Here is a 27,169-nt window from a genome sequence, read left to right on the forward strand (position 1 = left end):
CTGAGCCACGAAAATACCTCACTGTTACTATTTAGGATTAAATAAACATTTTCCTACTCTTCTACTCAAGGAGTTTTATGTACATGTGCTAAATCTGCATTTCTATAAAGAATGGAGATAGTAGTGGTTGTGAGGACTGTGGACACATCAGTAAGAGGTGTGTAAGTTAGCACAGTTCAGTCTTAGAATTGAAATCCAAGCCAGAGAATAAATTCCAGACTTGTTTGTCCTTGCCCTTTCCCCCCACAACTTCCTTTATCATACACATCAGAAGTAGAGAACAGTAAATGGCCCGAGTGATCTTGGGATGGGGATTAGACCTGTGGGACAAGACACAGGAGGAAGGGCTGAGGGAAATGGCTGACTGTAGAATCTATATGGAAAAGAATAAAAATCGGCCAACTAAAGGTGACTGGCTACATGCCTGTGTCACACCTCAGCCTTAGAGTCATTTGTCCTTCCTACCTACAAGGGGAAATTCTGATACTGTGGAATCACAGTCCTTTAAAAGACCGTTAAATATCTTCTCCCATCCCGTGGGTTGCCTCTTTGTTTTCTTGACTGTTTCCTTTCCTGTGCAGAAGCTTTTGATTTTGATGAAGTCCCAAAAGTTCATCTTTGCTTTTGTTTCCTTTGTCTTTGGAGACGTATCTTGAAAGAAGTTGCTGTGGCTGATATCAAAGAGATTACTGCCCATGTTCTCCTCTAGGATTCTGATGGATTCCTGTCTCACATTGAGGTCTTTTATCCATTTTGAGTTTATCTTTGTGTACGGTGTAAGAGAATGGTCGAATTTCATTCTTCTACATATAGCTGCCCAGTTTTCCCAGCACCATTTATTGAAGAGACTGTCTTTTTTCCACTGTATATTTTTTCCTGTTTTGTCGAAGATTATTTGACCATAGAGTTGAGGGTCCATATCTGGGCTCTCTACTCTATTCCACTGGTCTATGTGTCTGTTTTTATGCCAGTACCTTTCTGTCTTGGTGATCACAGCTTTGTAGTGAAACTTGAGATCAGGTAACGTGATGCCCCCTGTTTTATTTTTGTTTTTCAACATTTCCTTAGCGATTCGTGGTCTCTTCTGATTCCATACAAATTTAGGATTATTTACTCCAGCTGTTTGAAGAATACCGGTGGAATTTTGATCAGAATAGCATTAAAAGTATAGATTGCTCTGGCAGTATAGACATTTTAACAATGTTTATTCTTCCGAACCAAGAGCATGGAATGGTCTTCCATCTTTTTGGGTCTTCTTCAGTTTCTTTCATGAGTGTTCTGTAGTTCCTCGAGTACAGATCCTTTACCTTTTTGGTTAGGTTTATTCCCAGGTATCTTATGGTTCTTGGGGCTATAGTAAATGGAATCGATTCTCTAATTTCCCTTTCTGTATTTTCATTGTTAGTGTATAAGAAAGCCACTGATTTCTGTACATTGACTTTGTATCCTGCCACGTTGCTGAATTGTTGTATGAGTTCTAGTAGTTTGGGGGTGGAGTCTTTTGGGTTTCCCATATAAAGTATCGTGTCATCTGCAAAGAGAAAGAGTTTGACTTCTTCATTACCAATTTGGATACCTTTTATTTCTCTTTGTTGTCTGATTGCTGTTGCTAGGACTTTTAATATTATGTTGAACAAGAGTGGTGAGAGTGGGCAAATGACAGTACAGACAGAAGGTTGATATCCAGGATCTATAATGAACTCCTCAAACTCAACACACACAAAACAGACAATCATATCAAAAAATGGGCAGAAGATATGGACAGACACTTCTCCAATGAAGACATACAAATGGCTAACAGACACATGAAAAAATGTTCATCATCACTAGCCATCAGGGAAATTCAAATTAAAACTACATTGAGATATCACCTTACACCAGTTAGAATGGCCAAAATTAACAAGACAGGAAACAACATGTGTTGGAGGGGATGTGGAGAAAGGGGAACCCTCTTACACTGTTGGTGGGAATGCAAGTTGGTGCAGCCTCTTTGGAGAACAGTGTGGAGATTCCTCAAGATAAAAATAGAACTTCCCTATGACCCTGCCATTGCACTCCTGGGTATTTACCCCAAAGATACAGATGTAGTGAAAAGAAGGGCCATCTGTACCCCAATGTTTATAGCAGCAATGGCCATGGTCGCCAAACTGTGGAAAGAACCAAGATACCCTTCAACGGACGAATGGATAAGGAAGATGTGGTCCATATACACTATGGAGTATTATGCCTCCATCAGAAAGGACGAATACCCAACTTTTGTAGCAACATGGACGAGACTGGAAGAGATTATGCTGAGTGAAATAAGTCAAGCAGAGAGAGTCAATTATCATATGGTTTCACTTATTTGTGGAGCATAACAAATAGCATGGAGGACATGGGGAGATAGGAGAAGGGAGTTGGGGGAAATTGGAAGGGGAGGTGAACCATGAGAGACTATGGACTCTGAAAAACAATCTGAGGGGTTTGAAGGGGCGGGGGGTGGGAAGTCGGGGTGCCAGGTGGTGGGTATTTTAGAGGGCATGGATTGCATGGAGCACTGGGTGTGGTGCAAAAATAATGAATACTGTTATGCTGAAAATAAAAAACCATTAAATATTCCAATATTATATACTGACAGAGTACAGTTTAAAGGAGAAATAATTTTAGATCTACATTAAATCAATCTATTTGCTTCTCTTTATTTTCAGAAGGGAAAAAAGGGCCACCTTTCCATTCTCATTGAGTTGATGAGTTTTGATGTCATGAATTTTTAATGTCTCATCGAAAAATTTAATTATGAGCTGGGGTGTCAAGCATTGTGTTTGGTGTCTTTTCTCCTTAGACTATCAAATAAGAAGGAAAATGGTGATTATCCAAATAAATTTCAAGTGGCCATTTACATAACCTCTACTAAAACTGCCTGCTAAGAATGTTTACAGGTGTTCATAGTTAGCATTGAATTTTGCCAGCAATAAAAGTTAATGCAGAGTTTCAGTACTCTTTTTTTTTTTTTAAGATTTTATTTATTTATTTGACAGAGAGAAACACAGTGAGAGAAGGAACACAACCAGTGGGAGTGGGAGAGGGAGAAGCAAGCTTCCTGCTGAGCAGAGAGCTAGATGCAGGGCTCCATCCCAGGATGCTGGGATCATGACCTGAGCTGAAAGCAAAACTTAACGACGAAGTCACCTAGGCACCCCACTGTACTCTTAATTACAGAATTGTTCATAGAGCGAAAGGTTCAGCAAATAATAATTGCATTATTAATCTAAAAGGCATTGTTAAATTATCTACTCTTACGTGGGGATTTTACTATAATTCAGGAGAACTCAGGAAAATAAATACATTATGGTAAATTTAGTCCACATAATCAGTAATGATGAAATGTTCTTTTTTTCTTCACTTACAAATATATCTTCCATAAAATCCTTCTAAGTCAACTTACAGATATTGTAATGCTTCAAAATGAATTAGTTTTTTCAGGAGGATGCTATATAATCACCTTGAGACTTAGTATGAATTGTGCTTAAGCAAAGTCTGCTTCTAGTTATATTCACGAAGCTGTTGAGAGTGTGCTTTTGGGGAGGTATCTAGAAGTTCAAGGTTATTGCTGCACCACACACATGGGTTTCGATGTCTCTCCTGAGGATTTTCAGTATACCCTTTCAATAACTAACAGTCATTTCACATCAAATCAAACCCTTTATTTAAACATATTAAGAATTTGGTAACTTTAAATATTAATAGTTAAAGCAAAAGTCAAGGTCTAATAGTGTTGGTGGGCTGTTGGCTATGTCCGAATTCTCTTTTTCAGGTAATGAAGGAAGCAGGAAGAGAGTTGTGGAAGAAAAGTGCTCAGAGGGGCAGAGGTTTTATTCAGCGTCTGCTTTGTATGCACCTAGCCCTGAAAACTTTCTCTCTTAACAACTAAATGGATAAAGTGCTATATATTCACACACACACACATACACACACACATACAGTGTTAAAAATACTTTGTTGATCTGTGTGTGTGTGTGTGTGTGTGTGTAGTTTGGAATAGTGACTGATCTAAAATACCATGATACTGTGACGCACATAGTTTATATCAGGATTTCTTTCTCTTATGTGTATGATCATTTTTATTCCGGAAGGTTCAGATTCCTGGTCATGTGAAGCTCCATGTCTTTTTGGGTAGAATCGTTATTTTATTTAAAAATCATTGGCTGTGTTAAAATCAGTTTGTTATGACTACGGAGTTTCTACTTTTTCTCTTCTAATTTAATGATAATTAAGTTTGGTTTTTTGGTTTATTTGTGTTTTTTTGCCTCTCACAGGGTGAGAAATATAAAAAAGAATCATGGAAGTACTAAAGAGAAGAAAAGGTTCTTAAAATTGTCATGTGATATTATGGATAAATTTGTTGACCTATTTTATTAGTTGGCACCCTTGAGAGAAACAAAGAATTGACAGTTTAGCAATTTCATGACAATATTCAGGCATATCTGAGGTATAGTCTAGATGATTTTGTGTAACCACTCAAATTTATTTTTAAGAAGCCTCAGGGTGCTTTGTGGCTCAGTCTGTTAAGCATCTGTCTCTTGGTTTCGGCTCAGGTCATGATCTCATGGGTCCTGAGATGAAGCCCCACGTTGACCTCTCTGCTCAGCAGGGAGTCGGTTTGAAGTTTCTCTCCCTGTGCCTTGCCCCCTCCCAATAGAAAAACAAATCTGTGAAGAAAAAAAAAAAAAAGCCTTTACAGTAGGGACCATAACTCCCCACTCTGTAAGTGTGGTCTGAATTCCATGCAGAGAGTATAGAATGGAAGGGGGAAGAAAAAAGGAGTAACTTGACAGGGAAGAAACCTTGACAGATAGTATCTTAGCCATGTAATCAAGGTCAGCATCAACAAGGATGAATCTTGTTGGTGGTGTGTCCCTTGATATGATGTGGTTAATATATTACTTCACTTTCGTCTTCCTTCCAAAGCCCCATAGCCCTGGTCTAATCTTGAGAAAAACACCAAACAAACTCCAATTTTAGTTAATTAGAAAAAACTTTACACAATGTAGCTAAGTGTGGTATGAACACAAATTGATCATGCCCTCTCAGATAAAGACAGAATGGCCAAATCTTTGTCACTGTTGCTACAGCTGAAATTTTTTTTTTATTTTAAGATTTATTTATTTATTTGACAGAGAGAGATTACAAGTAGGCAGAGAGGCAGGCAGAGAGAGAGAGGAGGAAGCAGGCTCCCTGCTGAGCAGAGAGCCCGATGCGGGACTCGATCCCAGGACCCTGAGATCGTGACCCGAGCCGAAGGCAGCGGCTAAACCCACTGAGCCACCCAGGCACCCGCTACAGCTCAAATTAAATCATCAGTTGTTGACATTGGCTGCTCTTAAAAAGGGGAGTAATGTTAGGAGAAAAATGGTTAGCAACAAGCCTAACACTCTAAAAATACTAGCATTAGGAAACAGATGACTTTCAAAGCATAGTAGGTATAAAAGTAAAACCTAGATCTCCAAAGAGCTAGTAACTTAGCCTGGAAAAGGAAACTGCCTGATATTTCATAGCAGAATATTGTTTACTTTGGTAAGGCTATTTGATTAATTGGTATGGTTTTGTATGAAATCACAATCAGGTTGTGTCACATTAAAAGAAAAATTCCAAAATGAAAGAAGGTTACATATGTACAAATCAAAGTACTTATTACTAGCTTTTCGATGCCATTTTATCTAGAAGACAAAGAAGAAAACCTTTAGTAGCAAAGAAAAACATTTCACTTGAGGATTTCTTTTCCATGTGAAATCCTGGGGAAAAAACAATTGGGCTGTTCTTATTTTACATACACATTTTTATTTTTTAGATGCTGCCTGATTTAATTGGTTGGTAGGAAAGTAGGCTATGCAGTGGATACTTTGTATGGAGCAAAATGACTTCTAAGTTCTAGAATATACTATACATCAAAGATTTAAGAAAACTCTATAGTACAGAAACCAAGAGCAATGTACATTACTGCATTGTGTATTTCTGGCTTCCTCATAAAATGTGGATGGTTTTTTGCAGGAAATGTTTCCATTTGATTGTTTTTAAACTGTGGTTTTACTCTTCTTTTTTACTAGGCCTTGTCTGCAGTATGTAAGAGAAACTTACCCATTTATTCTTTATATAATACTGCCCTTGAGGGACAGTGTGAGCACTTTCCATCTATTAATCAGAGTAAACTGAGTTTAACAGATGTTCAATGGCAGATACCTTCTCAAACCAAATGTCTTCCTTAAGAACTGAAAGGCATACACTTTACACATCAAATCAGCGTCATCTTTCTCCTTCTCTGTTCTAGTGCACTGACAGGCAAAATTCCCCAGTCACATCGCCAGGATCCTCTCCCCTTGCACAGAGAAGAAAGCCACATCCAGATCCTCTCCAGATCCCTCATCTAAGCCTGCCACCAGTGCCTCCTCGCCTGGATCTAATCCAGAAAGGCATAGTTCGGTCTCCCTGTGGCAGCCCAACTGGTTCACCAAAGGTAAACAGATTTTATTAGAAACACAGGTAATTTAAGTGACACTTATTGATTGCTCAGGGTCCTTTGAATTCTATTCCTTGAGTTTCTTGTGCTCTTAATTGTTTATGAAGAACTTTGATGTGTTTCTCATTTTGTTTATAGTAAGCCTACTACCATATTTTTGCTTTATTACTGTAAAAGTTACATAATTAATCAGAGAGAACGTATGTCTATAATACCTACCTGATCTGCAAAAATGCGTAGAAGAGTAAACATGGTTATTCTGTAGAATGGATTTAAAAAGTCATTATAAGTATTAAAACAAATTACATCCCCTTATCGAATGATATTTTACACTCATTTTCACCATGTCATGACAAGAAAAAATGTAATGGGGGTATATTTGCATAAGGGCTTACGATGTGATAAAGTATCAGCCATATCTCAAGGTGACTCAGAAGAGGGAGCTATTTGTATAGTACTTTTTATACCCGAAGGAATTAATTACAAAGAATTATAATATTTGCAAAGTAATTACTTTACTCTTTAATTTCAAAGACAGAATTCTAACTATGTAAATCTAAGCCTATAGTTTGTTTTAGTTTTATGAGGACTTTTTTCCCCAAAATTTGATAAGGGCTTATTTTGCTTTATTAAATATAAGACTTAAAAAGTTCATTCCATTTGGTAATATGCTTTAGAGTCTAAAATGAATCAGAAGCACAATATTTTAGTAGTAGTTGATCTTGATTACAGTTAACTTGGTTTTAAGATTAGATTAAGACTTTATAGGATGGTATTTAGTTAGAATTATGTAAACGTACAACACATTCCTTTTTTCTATAGTATTTTCTACCCATAAAAGCACAAAATCATTCATCAGATGAACCGTCTATCGAAAAACAAAACCATAAAAGTCACATAGATTCAGTTCAGGTACATGTACCTTCATAATTCCAGATGGGATTTAGACTGATTTTTATCTTTTTAAGGATCCATAAAAATTCAGATAAGTTCTACAAATAATGCTGCTCTATTATTTGTGATTTTCCACTCTTCTGGTAATAACTGGTAAAATAGGATCAAAGCAGATTTGCCCCCTTAGCAGTTGCTTTATGTTGCAGTAGCAAATACGAAAACGGCAACACCAACACGTTCATTCTTTCGGAGATATTACAAATCAAGCTGCTCTTTCAAAAGCAAAACAACAACAACTTTGATAGTTTTCTTTCCCTCTCCTTAATTGTGTAAAGGTGCAAATAAATTAACAATTAAATATTATTTTCAGTCTGTCAAAATCATCACATAATTTTGATACTCTGCTCCTGTTTCCTGTAGAGTCTTTCTTTACAGTCCTTAACACTTTATGTTTAGTTTATGTATTCATTTTCATTCATTTGTGTTTAGTTTAACATTTTATGTTTAGTATAGTCCTTAACATTTTATGTTAAGTTTATGTATTCATTTTCTTCAAAAAATTCTAATGACATATATAAGCTTTTCACTAATTTTTTAAAAATGTAATAAATGGATGATAAAAAGAAACATTAAAAGGTGACACAGGAATCTGCTAAAATTCCGCTATGGCTTAGAAAACAAAATGATAATAGACTAGTCTGGAAATCACTTTTCAGTGTGTGGTACAACTTCTAATTTATTTATTTTTCTATTGTATCTCTTCAGTCTTCTCCTTGCATGGTGAGAAAACAAGATAAACCACTCCCGGCACCACCTCCTCCCTTAAGAGATCCTCCTCCACCTCCACCTGAGAGACCTCCCCCAATCCCACCTGACAATAGACTGAGTCGCCACTTCCATCATGTGGAAAGTGTGCCTTCCCGAGACCAGCCAATGCCTCTTGAAGCCTGGTGCCCCCGGGATGTGTTTGGAACTAATCAGTCAGTGGGATGTCGACTCTTAGGGGATGGCTCTCCAAAGCCTGGAATCACAGCAAGTTCAAATGTAAATGGAAGGCACAGTAGAATGGGCTCTGACCCCGTGCTTATGCGGAAACACAGACGCCATGATTTGCCTTTAGAAGGAGCCAAGGTAAGAAATAAGCAAAGCAGAAGCTAAACAGTCTTTTTTTTTTTTTTCTTTTAAAGATTTTATTTATTTATTGACAGACAGAGATCACAAGTAGGCAGAGAGAGAGAGGAGGAAGCAGGCTCTCCGCTGAGCAGAGAGCCTGGTGCGGGGCTCAATCCCAGGACCCTGGGATCATGACCTGAACTGAAGGCAGAGGCTTTAACCCACTGAGCCACCCAGGCGCCCCAGAAGCTAAACAGTCTTCTCAAACTCTACTGATAGGAGGTAGTAAAGTAGTATAAAGGGTTGGGAGTGGTTTGTTTTTTGGTTGTTGTTGTTTATTTATTTATTTATTTGCCTGGTGTGGCACTTCCCTGAAGACCTTTAATTATCTCCAAGTTATAAATAATCAGAAGCTCATTAAAACTTAAAAGAAGTCAGGAAGACAGTTCTAAGTAATGATTTAATTTTAATGCAAAAACACTAGACAGTCTGTGGGAGATTTATTTCACCTTCCCTTATTTCATCTGCCAAAACTTTTTCTTATTAATAACTTGTTGGTGGGAGAATCAGCACTGTTTCTTTTTTTTTTTTTTTTTTTAACTCACCTGATCCTGTCTAATCTGGAAAAAAGTTGACTATAGCATATCATAAATAGGCCACTGGAATTGTGTCCAAGACAGTCACCTTGTGCATCCAGGTAAAATGAACTTCTCCCAGACATAAAGACACCACTTCCAGGTCCCTCTAACAGAGTAAACTCTTTCTCCGTAAAACTGAAAGAGACGGCACGTGTGTTGAGCTCTGACTTGAAAGATATCACCACTATCATTTATAGACCCAGGAAAGAATTTTAGCTTGCAGCGAACCAAAGAGGCAGCAGCAAAAATCACTGAGTTTAGAATTCTTGGTAGGCCCTTGGCAAAGTTGTCCTCTAATATTTTCTCGTATTTGCTTCCATGACTTTTCTGGCTCTGAGATCAGACGGCTGTCCTCTTCCCTCCGCTGAGGAGGCGTGGCCTCTTTTGAAGACTGTAATATTAAAGTGATGCCTCCCTATTGATCTCTAATTGTTATTTTAGAAGAATAATCAATTCCTTCAAAGTAATGGTTTGCACGTGATGAGTTCAGCATATACTCAAGAAAAAAAGAAATGTGAATTATGACATGTATTCCACTTCTGTGTGTCTGTGTCTGTGTGCCTGTGCATATGTGCGCACATGTGCTCGTATGTCAAGGTTAAGTGATAATGAAAACTTTGTATAATAATATTTAACTTCAGAGATTCGAGGGTAGGATATGAAGAGTCAAAATGTCTAGTGTGGCATTCAAAACAAAGGGGAGGAGCGGTGGGAGTTTGCCGTGACCCATTGCCATGACTCACCTCAGTACCTTCATTCAGCATTTTAAATATATCATCTGTTTTAAATATAATGATCTGTAAAGGTTTCCCTCAAGGTCATCTAAACATGTAAATGGAAGAAAAAGTACTTACAAAAGCATTCTTATAATGTTTTCTGAAAATGGAGTGCTTATTATCTTCGATTGTATATTTCTACAACCTAGAGCCTGTATCGGAAGGAGCTGCTGGGTTTTTTCTTTTTCTGGGTTTTTTTTTCTTTTTTTTTCTCTTTAGCCTCTATTATTTTTTTTTTTAAGATTTTATTTATTTATTTGACAGACAAAGATCACAAGTAGGCAGAGATGCAGGCAGAGAAAGAGAGGAGGAAGCAGGCTCCCCACTGAGCAGAGAGCCGAATGCGGGGCTCGATCCCAGGACCCTGAAATTATGACCTGAGCCGAAGGCAAAGGCTTACTTAACCCACTGAGCCACCCAGGCGCCTCTAGCCTTTATTATTTTTCATTCATACCTGATCATACTTGTCTTGAGATGAGTGTTGGAATGAGCTCTACCATGAATTGATTGGTTATATTTTGCTACATACTACAATTTATTTTGTAATGGATTTTGGATGGATTTTTAATGGATTTTGGAAATACTTATATAATTATTTTAGCCAATTCATTGAAGACATCTTATTTCCAGATCCTTTTACATAATACGTTATACAGTTTTGGCACTAATATAAACCTGCCCTTTTAAGCCCTAGAACATACTGGCTGTTAATTTTTGTATGGAAGGTTACCATTTTTTAAATTGGTGTTATAATTTCGTAGGCTATAGGTATAAAATTTTATTATGTTAACTGGAGGTATGAAATACTAATAGTGACTTCAGTTTTGAAGATTTCTTTAAATGTTTTCTATGTGAATGTTCATGTCCTAATTATTGATACATATTAATGTCCCAGAGAACATTGAGTAAATTGTTCAATATCTCTTAGTGAAAGCTGAATTTTAATCTTGTTTAGTTCTGGCTAAATATCCTCATTAAGATTCTTTAAGGTTTAATCTCATATGTTGTGTATATTAATAATGCAATGTTTATATTCTCAAAGTAAATTTCATGTTACAATCAGACATAAAGTTTTTTTTTTTAAAGATTTTATTTATTTATTTGTCAGAGAGAGCGCGAGCGCGAGCGAGCACAGGCAGACAGAGTGGAAGGCAGAGTCAGAGGGAGAAGCAGGCTCCCTGCGGAGCAAGCAGCCCGATGTGGGACTCGATCCCAGGACGCTGGGATCATGACCTGAGCCGAAGGCAGCTGCTTAACCAACTGAGCCACCCAGGCGTCCCTCAGACATAAAGTTTTAACCAAAATTATATGTCTAAGATTGATGATTAGAGTCTAGTTGTTCAACTTCTATGGCGGATTATAAAGAAGGATCTACCTATAGTTAATGTAATAAAGAGTGTAAAAGAGATGACTCCTCTTTTTCTCTTTTATTATCTTTATGAAGGAACTTCAGTAGACCACAAGGTACATCATAATTTACATGTAGTAGAAAAAGCCTAACTCCTCTTCCCATTTCTCTGTTGGGAAACCTAAGAGGCTGGCTTCAGCTAACATCTGACAGAAGACTGAGTCCATCTGGGATCTTGGGGTTCTCAGTTTCTGTGATCCTGCCTTGGAGTTTGCTTCTCCCCTTCTATCTTTATAGTTCCTCCATCCAAACTGGTTAAATGTCACATTCGTTAAGTGCTTTCTAGATGCAAGACCCTCCTGGTGTCTAGGATAACTGGAATCCCAGTGTTTTCTTCCCTTTCAAATTTAACAAAAAGTTTTTATAAACTGACAAGGAGACGGCATACTTAGTAGCTCAATTTTAACAGGGCTAACCATATTATCAACACAGATGAACCAGGCTCTGGAATCAGAACTGAGTCTTGTAAATGGGATTGACTCCTTAATTTTTTTCTTCTGTCTTGTTGTTGGTGTAAAGAAATGCAACTGATTTCTGTGCATTGATTTTATATCCTGACACTTGACTGAATTCCTGTGCAAGTTCTAGCAGATTTGGAGTGGAATCTTTTGGATTTTCCACATATAATATTATATCATTTGCAAAGAGTGATAGTTTGACTTCTTCTTTGCCTACTTGGATGCCTTTAATTTCTTTTTGTTGTCTGCTGAGGCTAGGACTTCTAGTACTCTGTTGAATAGCAGTGGTGATAATGGACATCCCTGCAGTGTTCCTGACCTTAACAGAAAAGCTCTCAGTGTTTCTCCATTGAGAATGATATTTATGGTGGGTTTTTCATAGATGGCTTTGATGATATTGAGGGATGTATCCTCTATCCTTATACTTTGAAGAGTATTGATCAGGAAAGGATGCTATACTTTGCCAAATGCTTTTTCAGCATCTATTGAGAGTATCATATGGTTCTTGTTCTTTCTTTTATTAATATATTGTATCACATTGATTTGCGGATGTTGAACCAACCTTGCAGCTCTGGAATAAATCCCACTTGATCGTGGTGAATAATCCTTTTAATGTACTGTTGGATCCTATTGGCTTGTATTTTGATGAGAATTTTCGCATCTGTGTTCATCAAGGATATTGGTCTGTAATACTCTTTTTTGATGGGATCCTTGTCTGGTTTTGGGATCAAGGTGATGCTGGTCTCATAAAATGAGTTTGGTAGTTTTCCTTCCATTTCTATTTTTTGGAACAGTTTCAGGAGAATAGGAATTAGTTCTTCTTTAAATGTTTGGTAGAACTCTCCTGGGAAGCCATCTGGCCCTGGGCTCTTGTTTGTTGGAGATTTTTGATGACTGCTTCAATCTCCTTACTGGCTATGGGTCTGTCAGAACTGAGTCTTACTTCCTACTCTAGAATTTACTTTGTGGAGGTGAGTAACATACTACATCTTTGCCCCAACTCCACTTATTTTTCTTACCTTTTTTTAAATGAACAGGAAGATTGATTTATGACATAAAAAATATTTCCTTATTGTTTTAAATTCTGGTATTATTAATATACAGTGTTATATTAATTTCAGGTTTAGAAGTTGTTCAGCACTTGCATACATCACCCAGTACTCCTCGTCACAAGTGCACTACTTAATCCCCATCCGCCATGCCTCCCCCAACACACACACACACCCGGTACCTCTGGGAACCAGAGTTAAGAGTGTTTCTTGGTTTGTCTGTCTTATTTTTCTTACTTTATAAAATGGAAGACTAATAGTACCTTATCTAGGAGAATAGTTACCTTCCAAATACCTAAATCCTTCTACTACTCAGGTCTGGAATAAAACCAAAAGTAACAGGTAGACATGAAGGAGCAGTAGAAGTTGTAATAGTTGACATTTTCATTCAAAATAGTTGCCTTTTTTTTTTTTAACAAATTTGAAATCCAAATCAGCTCTTTCTCTCCTTCCTCTCTTTTTATTTAACATAATTCCTAATAAGTACATAGTAAGCACTTGGTTGCCTAATTAGTGCAGTATTTAAGCTGATGATAGAAGCCAGAGAGTGCATATGTGTTGGGGTTGGGGCGGGCGAGGGTGGGTCAGAGAAAGGGCTTGGAGGAAGAGGACATCCGTGATAGACAAGGAGGAAAAACAGTTTTGTGTGTGTGTGTGTGTTTTAATGTATTTTTCTAGCACTGGCCTTCAGCCAAAGGTAGCCTGTAATTTTCTCATTTAAAATAGGAGTCTTTTCCTCCTATTTTTCATGAGAATGGTAAAGGTTACAATGTATCCTCACCCTCCATACCTGGTGTGCAGTTTTTAAAACATTTTATCATGGGAATAAAGGGGAAGGGGATCTAGATATTTGGAAGTTGATATATCTTCACATAACTGTCAGTCTCTCCAACAGTAAGCAAACACACGCTTGTGTGAAATAGGAACAAGTCTCATTTAGACTTGTTTTCATTAGAGGGAATACTTCAAATGAACTGTTAGCTTCCCATTTTCAAGATAAGAAAACTCAAGTGAGCACAACATGCTTAGATTAGAATTCGATATACCGGCAGGAGACTTCATAAAGTGAACACCCGTAAATGGAAAGACCACTCACTTTCCTTCATCGGGAGCCCTCTGTCACCGCGCCACTTCCCATCATCCATTAGAGGCCTCTGCTCTTTCTGTTTGTACCTTCGCTAGATAAATGGTCAGGGAAGCAAGAATAAATTAAATTCTAATTATACCATTTGCTACTTGTAGAGAGCTGTGAGGGAAAGAGCCATTCAGCTCATCATTAAAATGAAGTGCAAGAATTTTCTGTGACTTTCATTGATTCCCTTTCTCTCCTCCCTCCCACCTGGCATCCTCAAATTAGTTAAGGTAATACTTTCCTTTTAACATGAATCTGCAAGCCAAGAGTTATTAGGTTTATTTATCTTCTTTGATTGGTAAGAAATTTCTTTCCTGTAGTACTCTTTTCTTTCTCTGAAATTCTCAGATTCGAGCCACATTAGAAACCTGCTCCTTAAATATTTTGTTGGCTAGATATTTATCGTTGGTGGTGGTTTGTTTGTTTAAATTAGCTGAGGTCAGGGGTGCCTGGATGGCTCAGTGGGTTAAGCCTCTGCCTTCGGTTCAGGTCATGATCTCAGGGTCCTAGGATTGAGCCCCGCATTGGGCTTTCTGCTCAGCATGGAGCCTGCTTCCCCCTCTCTCTCTGCCTGCCTCTCTGCCTGCTTGTGATCTCTCTCTGTCAAATAAATAAATACAATCTTTAAAAATAAATAAATAAAAATAAAAAAATAAATTAGCTGAGGTAAAAATTTTTGCATTAAATATGTTTTAAAATATTATTGGACACTTGAAATTTATCTGCTTGTATCCAGATACTAACATTATGTTAAAGTATCTTTATTTGTTCCTCTTGAAAGTTTAAGAATACTGCTGTTTCTAATATGATAAAAATTATCTCTGACTTATGATGTTGCTTCAAATGACATTATTCTAAAATGACCCTGTGTACAATAATCTTTAGAAGATGCTGCTAGATAAATACATAGAAAGATTCCCCTTTTTGAGATTGTGGCTTTTGCTTTTTGGTGGAGAGGCACATATTTATATGAATGATCTCAAGCTTATCTATAAATCTGAAAGACTATCAAGAAATAAGTTCCCAATGTACACTGGTGTCATTTCCAATCTGATGTTGTAGAAGGACAAATTGTAGTGATATTTTTGGGTAGTGTTTGTGTGGCTTCACATACACGGGATACAGAAAAGGGATTGCATTTGGGGTTTTGTACAAATAAAAAGTTTTGTCTTAATTGTCCTAAGATTATCACAAAAGCATGCATTTTCCCCTGTATCTCAAGGGTCCTAAATACTTTAAGCTTAATTTTGAGACAACATTTGAATCAGAAGAAGGCATTTCAAACTTCAAGATTCGCACCGATGCTCTCTTGAGGCATGTAGAAATGTATTAATCTAGGATAACCTAAAATTTATAATAAGTTACTTGATAACTCTGATTAACTTCTTCCATAAGTCTAAGCTTCCCCAATGTCTTCTTATTTCTTCAACCTCTTTTAGCTCTATGAGTACTTAGAATGTTCAAGATACCGGGGGAAATATGAAATGAATAAAGCAATGTCTAGTGAGAATGAGACGGGTGTACGATTAGTTCACTAAAAGATAAGGCATAGGAGAAGCGTTCATAAAGAACAATACGGGCTCCTCAAGTAGAAAAGCAAATCTAATTGAGATGCAGTGTAAAAGAAGGAATAAAGAAAGCTGGGTGCAAGAAGGTCAGTGGCTCATAGACATGAAAGATCGGAGGGTGTTTCTGTGGCCATGACAGGGAGGAACGGCATGAAGGAAGGGGGAACGGGCATAGCGAAGGAAGTCCACTGGGGATGCATATGACATAGCCTATAGGCAGGGTACATGAAATTACAGCAGCGCAGACTGAAACCACTAATATAGTGTCCTGAATTCTACACTCACTTGTCTTTCATTTGTTAGACAGGAAAGAGGTTTTAAAGGTTTTCGTTGTTGTTCCTGCTTTTGGGCAGAAGAGCAATAGGATCAGAATATTTAAATTGGTGGCATTTTCAATGAAGTTGTGATAGTTTGGGGACAGTCCGCTGGGAAGGCAGAAGAAAAAGATGTCTCCTTCGTTAAAGAATTAAAGAAGAAGAAGAATCTGGGGCCCCTGGTAGCTCAGTTGGTTAAGGGTCTGTCTCTTGATTTCGGCTCCGGTCATGATCCCAGGATCGTTACATCAAACCACTTGTGGGGCTTCACACCAAGGGTGGAACCTGCTTGAGATCTGAAGATTCTCCCTCTTCCTCTGCCCCTCCCTGCTCCCCACCCCCCACTCCCTTGCCTCTCTTAAAGTGGGGGGGGGGGGGGGAAGAAGGCCTGAATTCGTGAAGTTTTAGTGTAAACTCTTTCAATCAATGCTATAAATCTGCACTTTTGAGGAACAATTTTTTCTCCTATTTATAAACAGGCTTTTCAGATTCCCAGAGAACATAAAATATTTATTTTTAGCTCAACCGGTAATTTATTGCACTCACTCAGGTTGTGGCAGCTGAAATGATTCTAAGTTTGCTGGAATGTCTGCAGGTGGGAGCACAGCATTCAGAACGAAGTGGTGTTTGGGATCTGTTTTGTCACCATGTAACTCTAAGATCACCTCTAATGAGGGAGACCAGCAAAGGAGAGAATGGAACTCCAGCATAGGTCCTAGTTTTTAGAGTGATACCTCTGTGCTTTAGGATTGAGATTGTATAACTCTGAAAAGCAATCATTGATATATTTCAACTCTGTTCTTTAAACTGTGTTTCTTATTTTAAACTGAGAAGGGCATTGACTTTCATTTTGTATTCTAAAAGCTTTGATACCATTTTAGAAATACCAGTGGAGGAAAAGAAATCGGTAGGTCATTGATGGGGCTATCGGGCTTTTCAGGTTATAGTACAGCCTTTTGCCCCCTCATTAGCCTACCTTTTAATTATGAATTAATAAGAATTTAGGTAAGAGCCTCATGATAAAACTTTAATGATTACTTGAAGATTTTAAAATACATTTCACCTTTTTTATATGTGTATGAATATACAATATTATTCTCTTTTTTTTTAATCACTTTAATTTCAAGTTGTTGCATTAGTAACAAGCAATTGTTCAGTCTCTGTAGTGTAACTGAGAAACCTAGAAATCAGAATTTCTTACCCTGAGTAATTAAATACCAGTTCTCTATGGTACCTTATAAGCAAAGTAACAGTTCTAGTTTGTGCTGTTCACATGGAAAATTTCATTTAAAATTGCATGCACTTTGAAAGCCAGAACAGGTCTCTCGTTGCCCATAGTGTTGAAGCTTCAGCCTTGCAAGATGAAAGGTATTTCTGATAGTACTCATGTACTGTTTTATCAAGAAGTTTAAAAATGTTCTGTTAACCCCAGAGAGATATAATTTAGAATACTTTTATTTGCAAGAATTGAAAGAATTGCACCAGTACCATTTTCTCTTCACGGAATCCTATAGAGAATGGTAACTTTTCCATAAAAACTGATTGGTATTTGGGAAATGTTACTGTCTGTGTATCTAGCTACCTGTGTCAGATTTATAGAAATTATCGTACATATCCCTTCTTAGTGTGTTCAAGTATCATGTTGTATTGTATTTTTTAAGTATAACGTACTCCTTTGGGTGATGGTGAATGATCGCTATGGTGCTACTGACTCCTAAGTAAATTATATGATATTTCGCTTGTTTAAATAAACTGACATTACCCATGCCTTTCAAAATTACAGTTTTCCTAAGAGCTGCTACTGTTTTTAGGTCCTCCAGAAGTTAAATTTTAAACTAGCCCTTTGATTTCCTTTCAGGTCTTTTCCAATGGTCACCTGGGAAGTGAAGAATATGACGTTCCTCCCCGGCTTTCTCCTCCTCCTCCCGCAGCCACTCTCCTCCCTAGCATCAAGTGAGTTCTGTTGAATTTGGACATCTCTTGTCCGTGCATTAAGTGATGGTAATAGTGGATGTGAGGTACTCAGTGCAGAAAGTGCAAGGTGAATAAAAACACATCAATAAAAATGATCCAGTGAGATTTATAAACTAATATACCAGAAATCAAGATCCTTCCTGGTTCTTTGCTGGGAAGCAAAGCAAAGTTCTTTGCTGTAACAGCATTTAGGATACTTACCTAAACTTCAAGCAAGTTGCTCAGGGAGAGAAAACTTCTTTTCTTTGTATCCGAGAAGAGAACAGAGTAGCACAATAAGCTTTCCCCTCCAGTTTACCTCTCTCCCTGAGGGGTGTCACATTTATCCCAACTATCCAGTGTGATATCAGAAAATAGTCTTTGAGTCTGTCAGCTCTCCCAGTTCCCAAACCCATTCAGCCACCAAGTCCCATTGATTGTTCTTTGAAGGTTTTTTTATAATCTTCTCATCTTTCCCGTTACCTCCTAGCTGGACAACTGAAAGGATAAATCTTACACATGATGATACGTCGTGATCTTAGAATTCGTATCAACAGATTTTTTTTTAATCTTTTTTTTTTAATTTTTTATTTTTTATAAACATATATTTTTATCCCCAGGGGTACAGGTCTGTGAATCACCGTTAACTGAAAAATAAATTAATCTGGGTTATCTCATTTGAAAAATGGGGACATGAGACATAATGGACAGTTAAGTGATAGATCTATCCAAGCTAAACCAGGATAAAACCAAGTCTTCTGATTCTGATTTTCCTTCTCTTTATGTTAAATTAGGCTACCTGCCTTTTCTGTAATATATTTTGTTTACACAGCTGAATGAATTTAAATTCTGCTTTCCCCAGGTTACTTTCCTACTTAAAACCTGGCATTGTTTTTTCTTTTTTTTTTTTTAAGTTAATTCTCTGCTTTTCTCCTAGCAGTAAGATCCACGGGATTTTACCCAACTAAAATATTTTTCCTAAAATAATTCCTAATGCTTGCCCTCCAATTTTGTCTTGATTTTTTTTTTTTTTCCTGGTTTGGTGAGTTTTTCAAGCTGTTTCCTCCTATGCACTACCCTTTCGGAATCTTTATTCTAAAGGTCTATGTCTCAGGCTGTATTTCTTTATGAAAACTTGTATAACATCTTCATTAGCAATGATAGTAAGTGGTAAGACTAATTCTCATTTCTCTTCCTACAGTTTATGTCCTACACGTTTAACTATGAACTCTGTTCCACTGTCTTCTAATTTTAAAGTGTTTTCCCATATTAAAAAAAGATTATAAGATTTAAAAGGCAAAAATCTTTTTCTTAAATTTTCTGATTTTTCCATAACACTGTACTCTTTTTGCTGTATATTAAATACACCAAGGGTACCTGGTTACTTGGTTGATTATCTGGTTAAGATCTCACTTCTAAATGAAAGTCTTAGAGCATCTTCAGTCCTTCCTCTGCTGGTTACTGACCTCCCCTATACATAAGAATACAAAAGGAAGGATAAGCTAAATCCCGGCCCCTAAGAAATTTACACTTGACTTTAGAAATTAAATGAACATACATGAAATCCCAAGAGAACATTATGCACTAAATTGTATTTCTAACTTGTTAGTTTTTACTTATGCTTGGAGGAAAGATTGCTACAGACTTTCCAAGTCCAAGGATGTTTCATAGAGAGGATAGAAATTTCCTAAGTCATAGAGAATAGACACAGTTCAAAAAGGGAGTGGACAGGAGAAGCAAGAGTGTGAAATGTGACACCATTCAGGGCACAGGGGACAGTGGGAAACTAAGCTAACTGGAGTATTCTCCAGTGGTAACTTCTTTGGGAACTTCCAGATAATGCAGCTGACATAAAAGTTGGAAGCAAATGTACATATTCTGTATAGTAGGCTCTAAATCAGTAAGAACTTATGATATCCTAGCCTCACATGAACTCTGGATATAGATAGATGATAGATAGGTAGATAGATACACATATGTATTAAAACATCTAAGTTCAATTAACTCTGATAATTCAGAAAATGAAGTAAATAAAAATTTGCCAATTAGAAATTAAATTTGTATATTCTGTTTACTAAATTCATACCATTGAGTGGAATGAGAAGCAGAAGTTGTAGTTTCCTTCTTATATATTTAATATTAGATACCTGTTTCTCCTATAAGTTAAAAATAAATTCATAGCATAATCTATTTTATTAATATTTTTGTAGTCCCTCAGTTTGTAAGTACATGGGATTTTATGTTGTCCCCATTTATTCTTGATTTTTCCCTCGGAAGGAGTGCAGTTGCCTTACCCAGAGAAATATTTTAACAATGTAGATTTAACAGCAAATTAGTTTTTGATTTTTGCATGCTGCAAATTAACCATAATTAACAATACAAGTGTTGACTTTTTTTTTTACAAGTATTGACTTTTAATGTCACATTTATCTCTAGAGTTTTTTATTCTGACTATATAGGTAGCAGTTCTTTATTGTATAAAATATGGAAACTGTAGGAAAAAAAGAAAATTAATAAATATGTAAATACAAGCATCTGCATACTCAAAATATCAACATCCAGAGTTTTAACATTTTGACTTTTTTTTAGATTTTTTTTTACATGATTTACATTATATTGTAGAGATAATGTCATGCCCTTCTTTGTTACTTAACATTTTAATAAGCACTTGTCTTAATCATTTATGGGCTGTATTATTATAAAACCAGCATGGAATTCTGAAATGAACATTAAAATAATCAGATGTGACTCCAGCATATTAAGAATTTGTCTATCTCTGAACAAGGTAACTTCTCAAGCCTTCACTTTCTCCATCTGATAAATGAAGGGGTTGTTTATCTTAAACGATCTCCAAAATCAACTTTTGAGCTTCAACTTTTTGGGTTCTGTGCAATATGTTTTTTAAGGGGTGCTCATCTATAATGTTAATTATGTGTGAAACACTTGGCAACTTAAGTGTGCATTTGTATTGGCTGTTTGCATCTCTTTGCTGAAGCCAGTATGAGTTGGATTACTGCTCTAGTTTTGTTTGGTTTTGTTTTTTATGTTTGGTCTACTTGGGCCTCATTAAAATATATAACCAGAGTCCAATGAGTATGGACCGTTAGCACTAGAGGGGCATAGAACAGAGGTCTCAGCAAATAGGAATGAAATTGGGATGTTGGATGTTCAAGTACCTAATTCCATGTTAGACTCTCTCTGCATGTTTCAAAATCAGCCCAAAGCAAAATCACAAATTATTACCTAACGTAGATTTATAGTTCTCACAAATGTTGAAAATCCTAGTGTTGAATTCAGTAAAGTCACAGCTAGCATTTACATTTTTTTAAATGTACATTGTGTTGTTATAAATATTTACTAAAGTGTAAGTGTTAAATTATTTGATGTTACCATGATTCCCATTTACTTGATATAAGAGGCTACTGTCTGATAGTGTTACTTTCTTATGAAACTGTATGTTTGCAGTTATGTCACTTTTATTGTATAACTTGAGACCTAGAAGAATATAGAATTTATTTTTTAAAAAAAATGTTCTGTTGAAGCAAGCTGAAACTGTACTAGTGTACATAGTGTACTAGTGTACATATTTTTTTCTTAAATAGTTTTTCTAAATGGTTTCTATTTAACATCATTGATATTTAGCTATAAGTGTAAAATTTTAAATAAAAGCTTAAAGCATGGGTACTTATTATTTTCTAGGGGAGAGTGGAAAAATCCTATGTGGGTTATTTTTACTTTGTAGTATAAATTTTTACTAAACTATCTTTGTCTTGAAATAATTTGACTAGAGTTGAATAAGGTATTCCAGGGTTAAATAGTACACTGCCTTTAAAGCCGAGATGAGAATTTTGGTTTGGTTTTCAGAAAGTTTTGATTGGCATTATGATGTGATACTGATTTGCATTTTTAAAGAATTTTCCTGGCTGCTCTGTGGACAATTGTCTCTAGAACAACAGAAATGAAAGGAGGGAGACCAATGGTGACTGTTGTTGTCATCTGATATAGTAGACCGGTCAGAGATGGTCAGGGCTTTGGAGTCACGGCGATGGAGTTACTGGGTCAGCTTTGGGGCATATTTTGATCCAATGGTACCTGTTAATAACCTGGATATCTGTGAGGTATGATCGTCAATGACAATCCCTACATAGGTTTTTGGCTAAAGAAACAGAGTAAATCAGTGCCACTTTCCAAAGAGGGAGACTGGTAAAGAGCAGATGTGGGAACAGGACAGAGGTGTAAAATTGAGACTTAGGGATCTGCTGAGTTTGGGATGCATATTACACACACACAAAGAAGTTTTGAGGGAACAATTGAACGTAACATCTATGCTTAAACTTGTATTATGTTCAGGTGAATATTTCAGTAGGTGCTGTCAAAAGCCAATAAACTTATTACTACATACCAATGCTCAAATTTAGTTTGATAGATAGATTGATGACTATTAAAGTATTAGTTTGAAGTAGACTATACCAGTTACCCCTGAAATGTTAATTGGAGAAAATATGTTTAGAACATTGCTGTAGAGTAAAATTTTAGTAAGCATTGTAGGTTATTACAAAAAAATCTCCATTTATATGCCAAATTGCAAGGGAAAATAAACTAGAAATGTAGCTTTGTGAATGTCGCCTCGACTGCTCCCAGAGAGATCACGCTTCCAAACATCAGTATCTGTGCATGTGAATGCGCATGTGACTGTGATTGTCTTTAAACAGTCGCCAGAATGGTCTGTGTATAAGTCGAAGTGTAAAACTATAAAGCTAGATCAATGTGAATGAAATGATCTGGTGAATTCATGGTAGAGGGGGAGGTTTGTTTTGTTTTGCTTTGTTTTTAACTAGGAAGTGGATGACATAGAGAAGAAAAAAGTACTAAGCCACGGGAGAGATTAATACAAATACCGAATCGTCATTTAAAAACACTTAAAGAGCATGAGCTGGATTGGAATTTTTCATTTTGTAGATGGTGCATACCAGGCTTATTACGTGTGCTTAGCATCAAAATAGCAGGAAAACGTGTTCTGTTTTTGCTCACTTGAGGATCTGTATAGACAATATGTACTTCAGTTTTACATGAATCCCTTCTCAGTGATAAGAAATCAGTATTATTGATTTAAATACAAGAAAATGTGGTAGAAAACTTCTTAATGGAAAATTAAGCTGTAATTAAGAGCCATTCTATTTTCTTAATCCTAGCAAGTGAATTGAATATGATTGCTCCTTTATTAGTTTCAGAACCAACTTTCCTCTAGTACCTTAAAATCTTTTAAAGGCTTGCCAAGATACTGCACTTTTTGTTTGTTTTACCTTGAGTAAACGGAAAGGTGCACTATTCCTGAAGACGACAGTCTTCTATAAGTAACAATTGACATGATACATAGGGGACGGTGGAGAGGGTCCTTCTTTTCAACGTGTCTAGTAGTATTGCTGCGGCATCCTTCTCTTGTTGTGTCGTACAGAATGCTTGATTGGGACCTGCTGATACGACTTAATATTTGAAACTTATACTTAATTTGTAAATCAATGAGATTATGCAAGAAAAAGTGTTCAGTTCTCCTGCAAAGCAGCTTAACCATCCTAACGTAGGTTTTCTGGTGAATCCCTACAACCTACTTGTTGAAACATTGATGAAAAAACAGTTGAGAGTTGCAAGTCTATCATTTTAAACCAGTCTCAACAGAAAAAGCAATAATGTGTGGAAAGTGTACAAAAGATGTATGAATATTATTTTTCTCCTTTTTATTATAGTATTATAATTTCTAAATTCACACAGAATGGCAATCCCTTCTCATCTTTTGTGGAAAGCAATATTTGGTGGATGGCTATAATCTGGACAGAGGGAATGCCACTAATTCCACTAATCTTTAATTTTCTCTGATTAAAAACTATGATGAGAGGGCGCCTGGGTGGCTCAGTGGTTAGGCCGCTGCCTTCGGCTCAGGTCATGATCTCAGGGTCCTGGGATCGAGTCCCGCATCGGGCTCTCTGCTCAGCAGGGAGCCTGCTTCCTCCTCTCTCTCTCTCTGCCTGCCTCTCTGCCTGCCTCTCTGCCTACTTGTGATTTCTCTCTGTCAAATAAATAAATAAATAAATCTTTAAAAAAAAAAAAAAAAAAAAAAAAAAAAAACTATGATGAGAACTGATACAACAGTAGCCCTAGTGGTCTGACCGACCTGTTACTTATAATTTACAAAAAGAACTCATTTATGATCATAAAAAATTAGATAGCCTTAGAAATGTGAGCCATTAGGGCTGCCTGGGTGGCTCAGTTAGTTGAGTGTCTGACTTGATTTTAGCTCAGGTCATGATCTTGGGGTCCTGAGATCGAGCGCACACTTTGGATTCTGTGCTGAGTGTGTGGCCTGCGTGAGACTCTATCCCTTTCCCTCTGTTCCTCCCCCTGCTTACGCTCTCTCTCTCTCCCTCTCTCCATCTCAAAAAAAAAGAAAGGTGAGCCATTGGGTGCTATTTAAATATACAATGTAAAATATATTCCTTATACTGTCTCTTTTTCGTCTAATCTCTCATATATTCTCCATTTCTCCATGAACATATCAATTCATTGATAAAAAAAAAAAAAAACATGTGGGGTTAGAATGAGATTTCATTTTCATATTAAGTGAGGGCCTCTTTGCATATTCCACACATTCAAGCATTTCTCAGTTTCTGTTAAGATTTCTCTGTCATCTCCTGTAGAATTCAAAAAGTTATTTGAAGGCCACTAAGAATATTCAGCATATTTGTGAAAGATGCTTATCACTAATATTTAAAGTGAGTCAAAGTGAATTCTTAACTTTAAAATGAAAATTTTCCTTGGTTAAAGCATAATTTATGTACAGCAGAATCCAGCTTTGTGAGTTCTAATGCAGGGCCACGCAATTACCGCCACAATCAAGATACAGTACAGTTCCATCACTCCAGAAAGTCCCCTTGTGCCTTATGTCAGTTCCCTTCATCCCAAACCCGTGGAAATTACCCATCTAATTTATGTCCATACAGTTTTGCCTCTTCTAGGAGGTCATGTAAATGGAATCACGTGGTACCTAGTCCTTTGATTCTGGCTTCTTTCTACTTAATGTAATGCATTTGAGATTCATCCATGTTATCAAGTGTATCAATAGTTTCTTCCTTGTCTTGCACCAGAGCAAGTATTCCATTGTAAGACATACTGGGGCTTGGTTATCCACCTCCATTGAGGGACATTTGGGTTGTTTCTAGTTTTTGGTGATTACGAATGATACCACTTTAAATAACATCGTGAAGTGGTCTATGTATAAGTCGAAGTGTAAAACTATAAAGCTAGATCAACGTGAATGAAATGATCTGAAGTCTTTCATATACAACATATACTGGAAAAGTAGATTCTCAAGAAGAGTATGTGTTTCCTCATACCTTTTTGATTCCTAAAGTGGTTCCCCTAAAAATTTTAGAGGTGGACATTGGTTCTGAATAAGTTAACTTAAAAATACAACTTAAAATTTGTTTCTCCAATTTATATTCAAGTCCATGAAATGCTTATAATTAAAGCTTACAGGAAAGGTTTGTTAAACGTGATAGTATGCCACACCAACTTTTCTTGATGTCCTGAAAGAAACCTCGAAATCAGTATGTATTATAAAACTCACTCTGATATACTGGGGAAGTTAATATTTTGCGGCATATATGCCATCATTTCAAAGAGAACTTTATTTAGTGTCACCACTTACCAAGGCTATGATTTCTGGGAGTTAAGTATTTTCCCTGTTAGGCTTGTGATAATTAATATAAGAAATATGGACTAATGTATACAGCAGGTTCTGAAGAGTCAGTTTTAAGAAAAGTTAATTTTTAAAACCTTGCCTTCAGATGTGATTAAATAAACCTTCTTACATGTAGAAAACAATATATAAAATAATATATAAATAATATATCAAAATCCTTTTCTAGATTATGAAAGAATCCTGAAAATGATCATTCTTTTCCCCTTAACAGCTTGGTCATCTGTTTCTCCGATAATCACTCATTTTTGTCTAAAAGCTGTGAGTACTCCCCTGGTTACATACCATGCCAGGCCTTTGTTGACCCTTAAGCATTTTGCAGTTCAGGACAGAAATAGATGGCAGGTGTAGGTGAATATATAGAAAACACAACGTCAGTGAAAGAACGTGTACCAAATACATATCATTGAACAAATTAAAGTTGAAAGAAAATTGTTTTGTCAGGCAGTGTCACAGGGGGTTCATAGATGGTGAAAATGAACATTTCCACTTTGCCTTTTTTCTGGAAAAGTTGATGGACTAAGTGAGTTATCAAGAATTGTTCAATTGAAGGAAAGGAAGCACATGGCAATGGTGGTATTAGAGTTATAAGTTACATAAATAAAGCCAGTGGGATACGCAGTTCACCCCTCTGATTATGTGCCTTACACCAAGAATATAAAATGCTGTGGAGGAGTGTGTCTGTGAGTTTGTGTTGAAATGTACAAATCACTAAGAACAGTGTTGGAAAATATATTCTTGGTTTGTTTCAAGTGTACACTTGCAGAAAATGGATGTGTTTCTCACTGAAGGCTCCGATAACTAACGTACAGTGGGTTTAACAAGAGGTGCGGGTTGGGGAGAGAATGGCTGTGCATCTTTGAGAGGATGTGTCCTTGTACATTACCAGCGTATTAACTTCCAAATGACAGCCACAGTGCAAAGCACTCCACTCTGGGTATGATGATAATATAAAGGGAATGAAGTAATGGGTGTTAATGATAAGATGGTTTACTTGCAGCTTTAACTTGGAACCAGCCAAATATAATTTGCTCTGTTTCGTTCCTCTGATATCCTAAACATTTCTCAGAAGCCATATCAATGACTGAAAATTTTCTTGAGTCCCATAAGTTAGGTATTTTCTCCACTGCCAAAACTAAACATACATGATAGCCAATGAAAATTGTGAAACTAATTCTTTTACCACTTATTTAGTGGCAAGTAAAATTGAACCTACTTTTTGAATTAGTTTGTGAAGGGGAAAAAAAAATCCAACATATAACTACAAGAAGTGTAATTATTTACATGAATCGAGATTTCTCTTTTGGTATCTTATATACAAATTCTTTATCTTATTTGCACCTTCTCTTTTTTATAAAATTTCATGTTTTAGAGAAGTTTAGAGTAATTAGAGACTTTATTTTTTTTTAGATTCACAGCAAAATTCACAGCAAAATTAAAGCAAAGGTACAGCAGTTTCCCTTATACTGACTACCCCCACACATGCCTCATCTTTCCATCATCAACATCTTCCACCATAGTGGGTACCTTTGTTAAAACGGCTGAACCTGTATTGACACATAATCACCCAAAGTCCATACTGTACATTGCTGTTTTTTATGATAGAAACTGCTTTGATTT

General features: G+C 36.6%; 1 protein-coding gene across 5 annotated transcripts in view; it reads left to right on the top strand.

Annotated features, from left to right (window-relative positions):
- Positions 1 to 27,169, top strand: part of CBLB (Cbl proto-oncogene B) — a 218,962-nt gene that overhangs the window by 151,612 nt on the left and 40,181 nt on the right. For all 5 annotated transcript variants that reach the window (XM_059164255.1, XM_059164254.1, XM_059164256.1 and 2 more), the window contains exons 11-13: positions 6,305 to 6,490; positions 8,153 to 8,518; positions 17,702 to 17,796. In XM_059164255.1, the coding sequence (XP_059020238.1) occupies positions 6,305 to 6,490; positions 8,153 to 8,518; positions 17,702 to 17,796 (647 nt within the window). The remainder of the gene's footprint in view (positions 1 to 6,304; positions 6,491 to 8,152; positions 8,519 to 17,701; positions 17,797 to 27,169) is intronic.

Source organism: Mustela lutreola, chromosome 2, assembly GCF_030435805.1.
Source record: "Mustela lutreola isolate mMusLut2 chromosome 2, mMusLut2.pri, whole genome shotgun sequence".
In the NCBI taxonomy this organism is placed as follows: Eukaryota; Metazoa; Chordata; class Mammalia; order Carnivora; family Mustelidae; genus Mustela; species Mustela lutreola.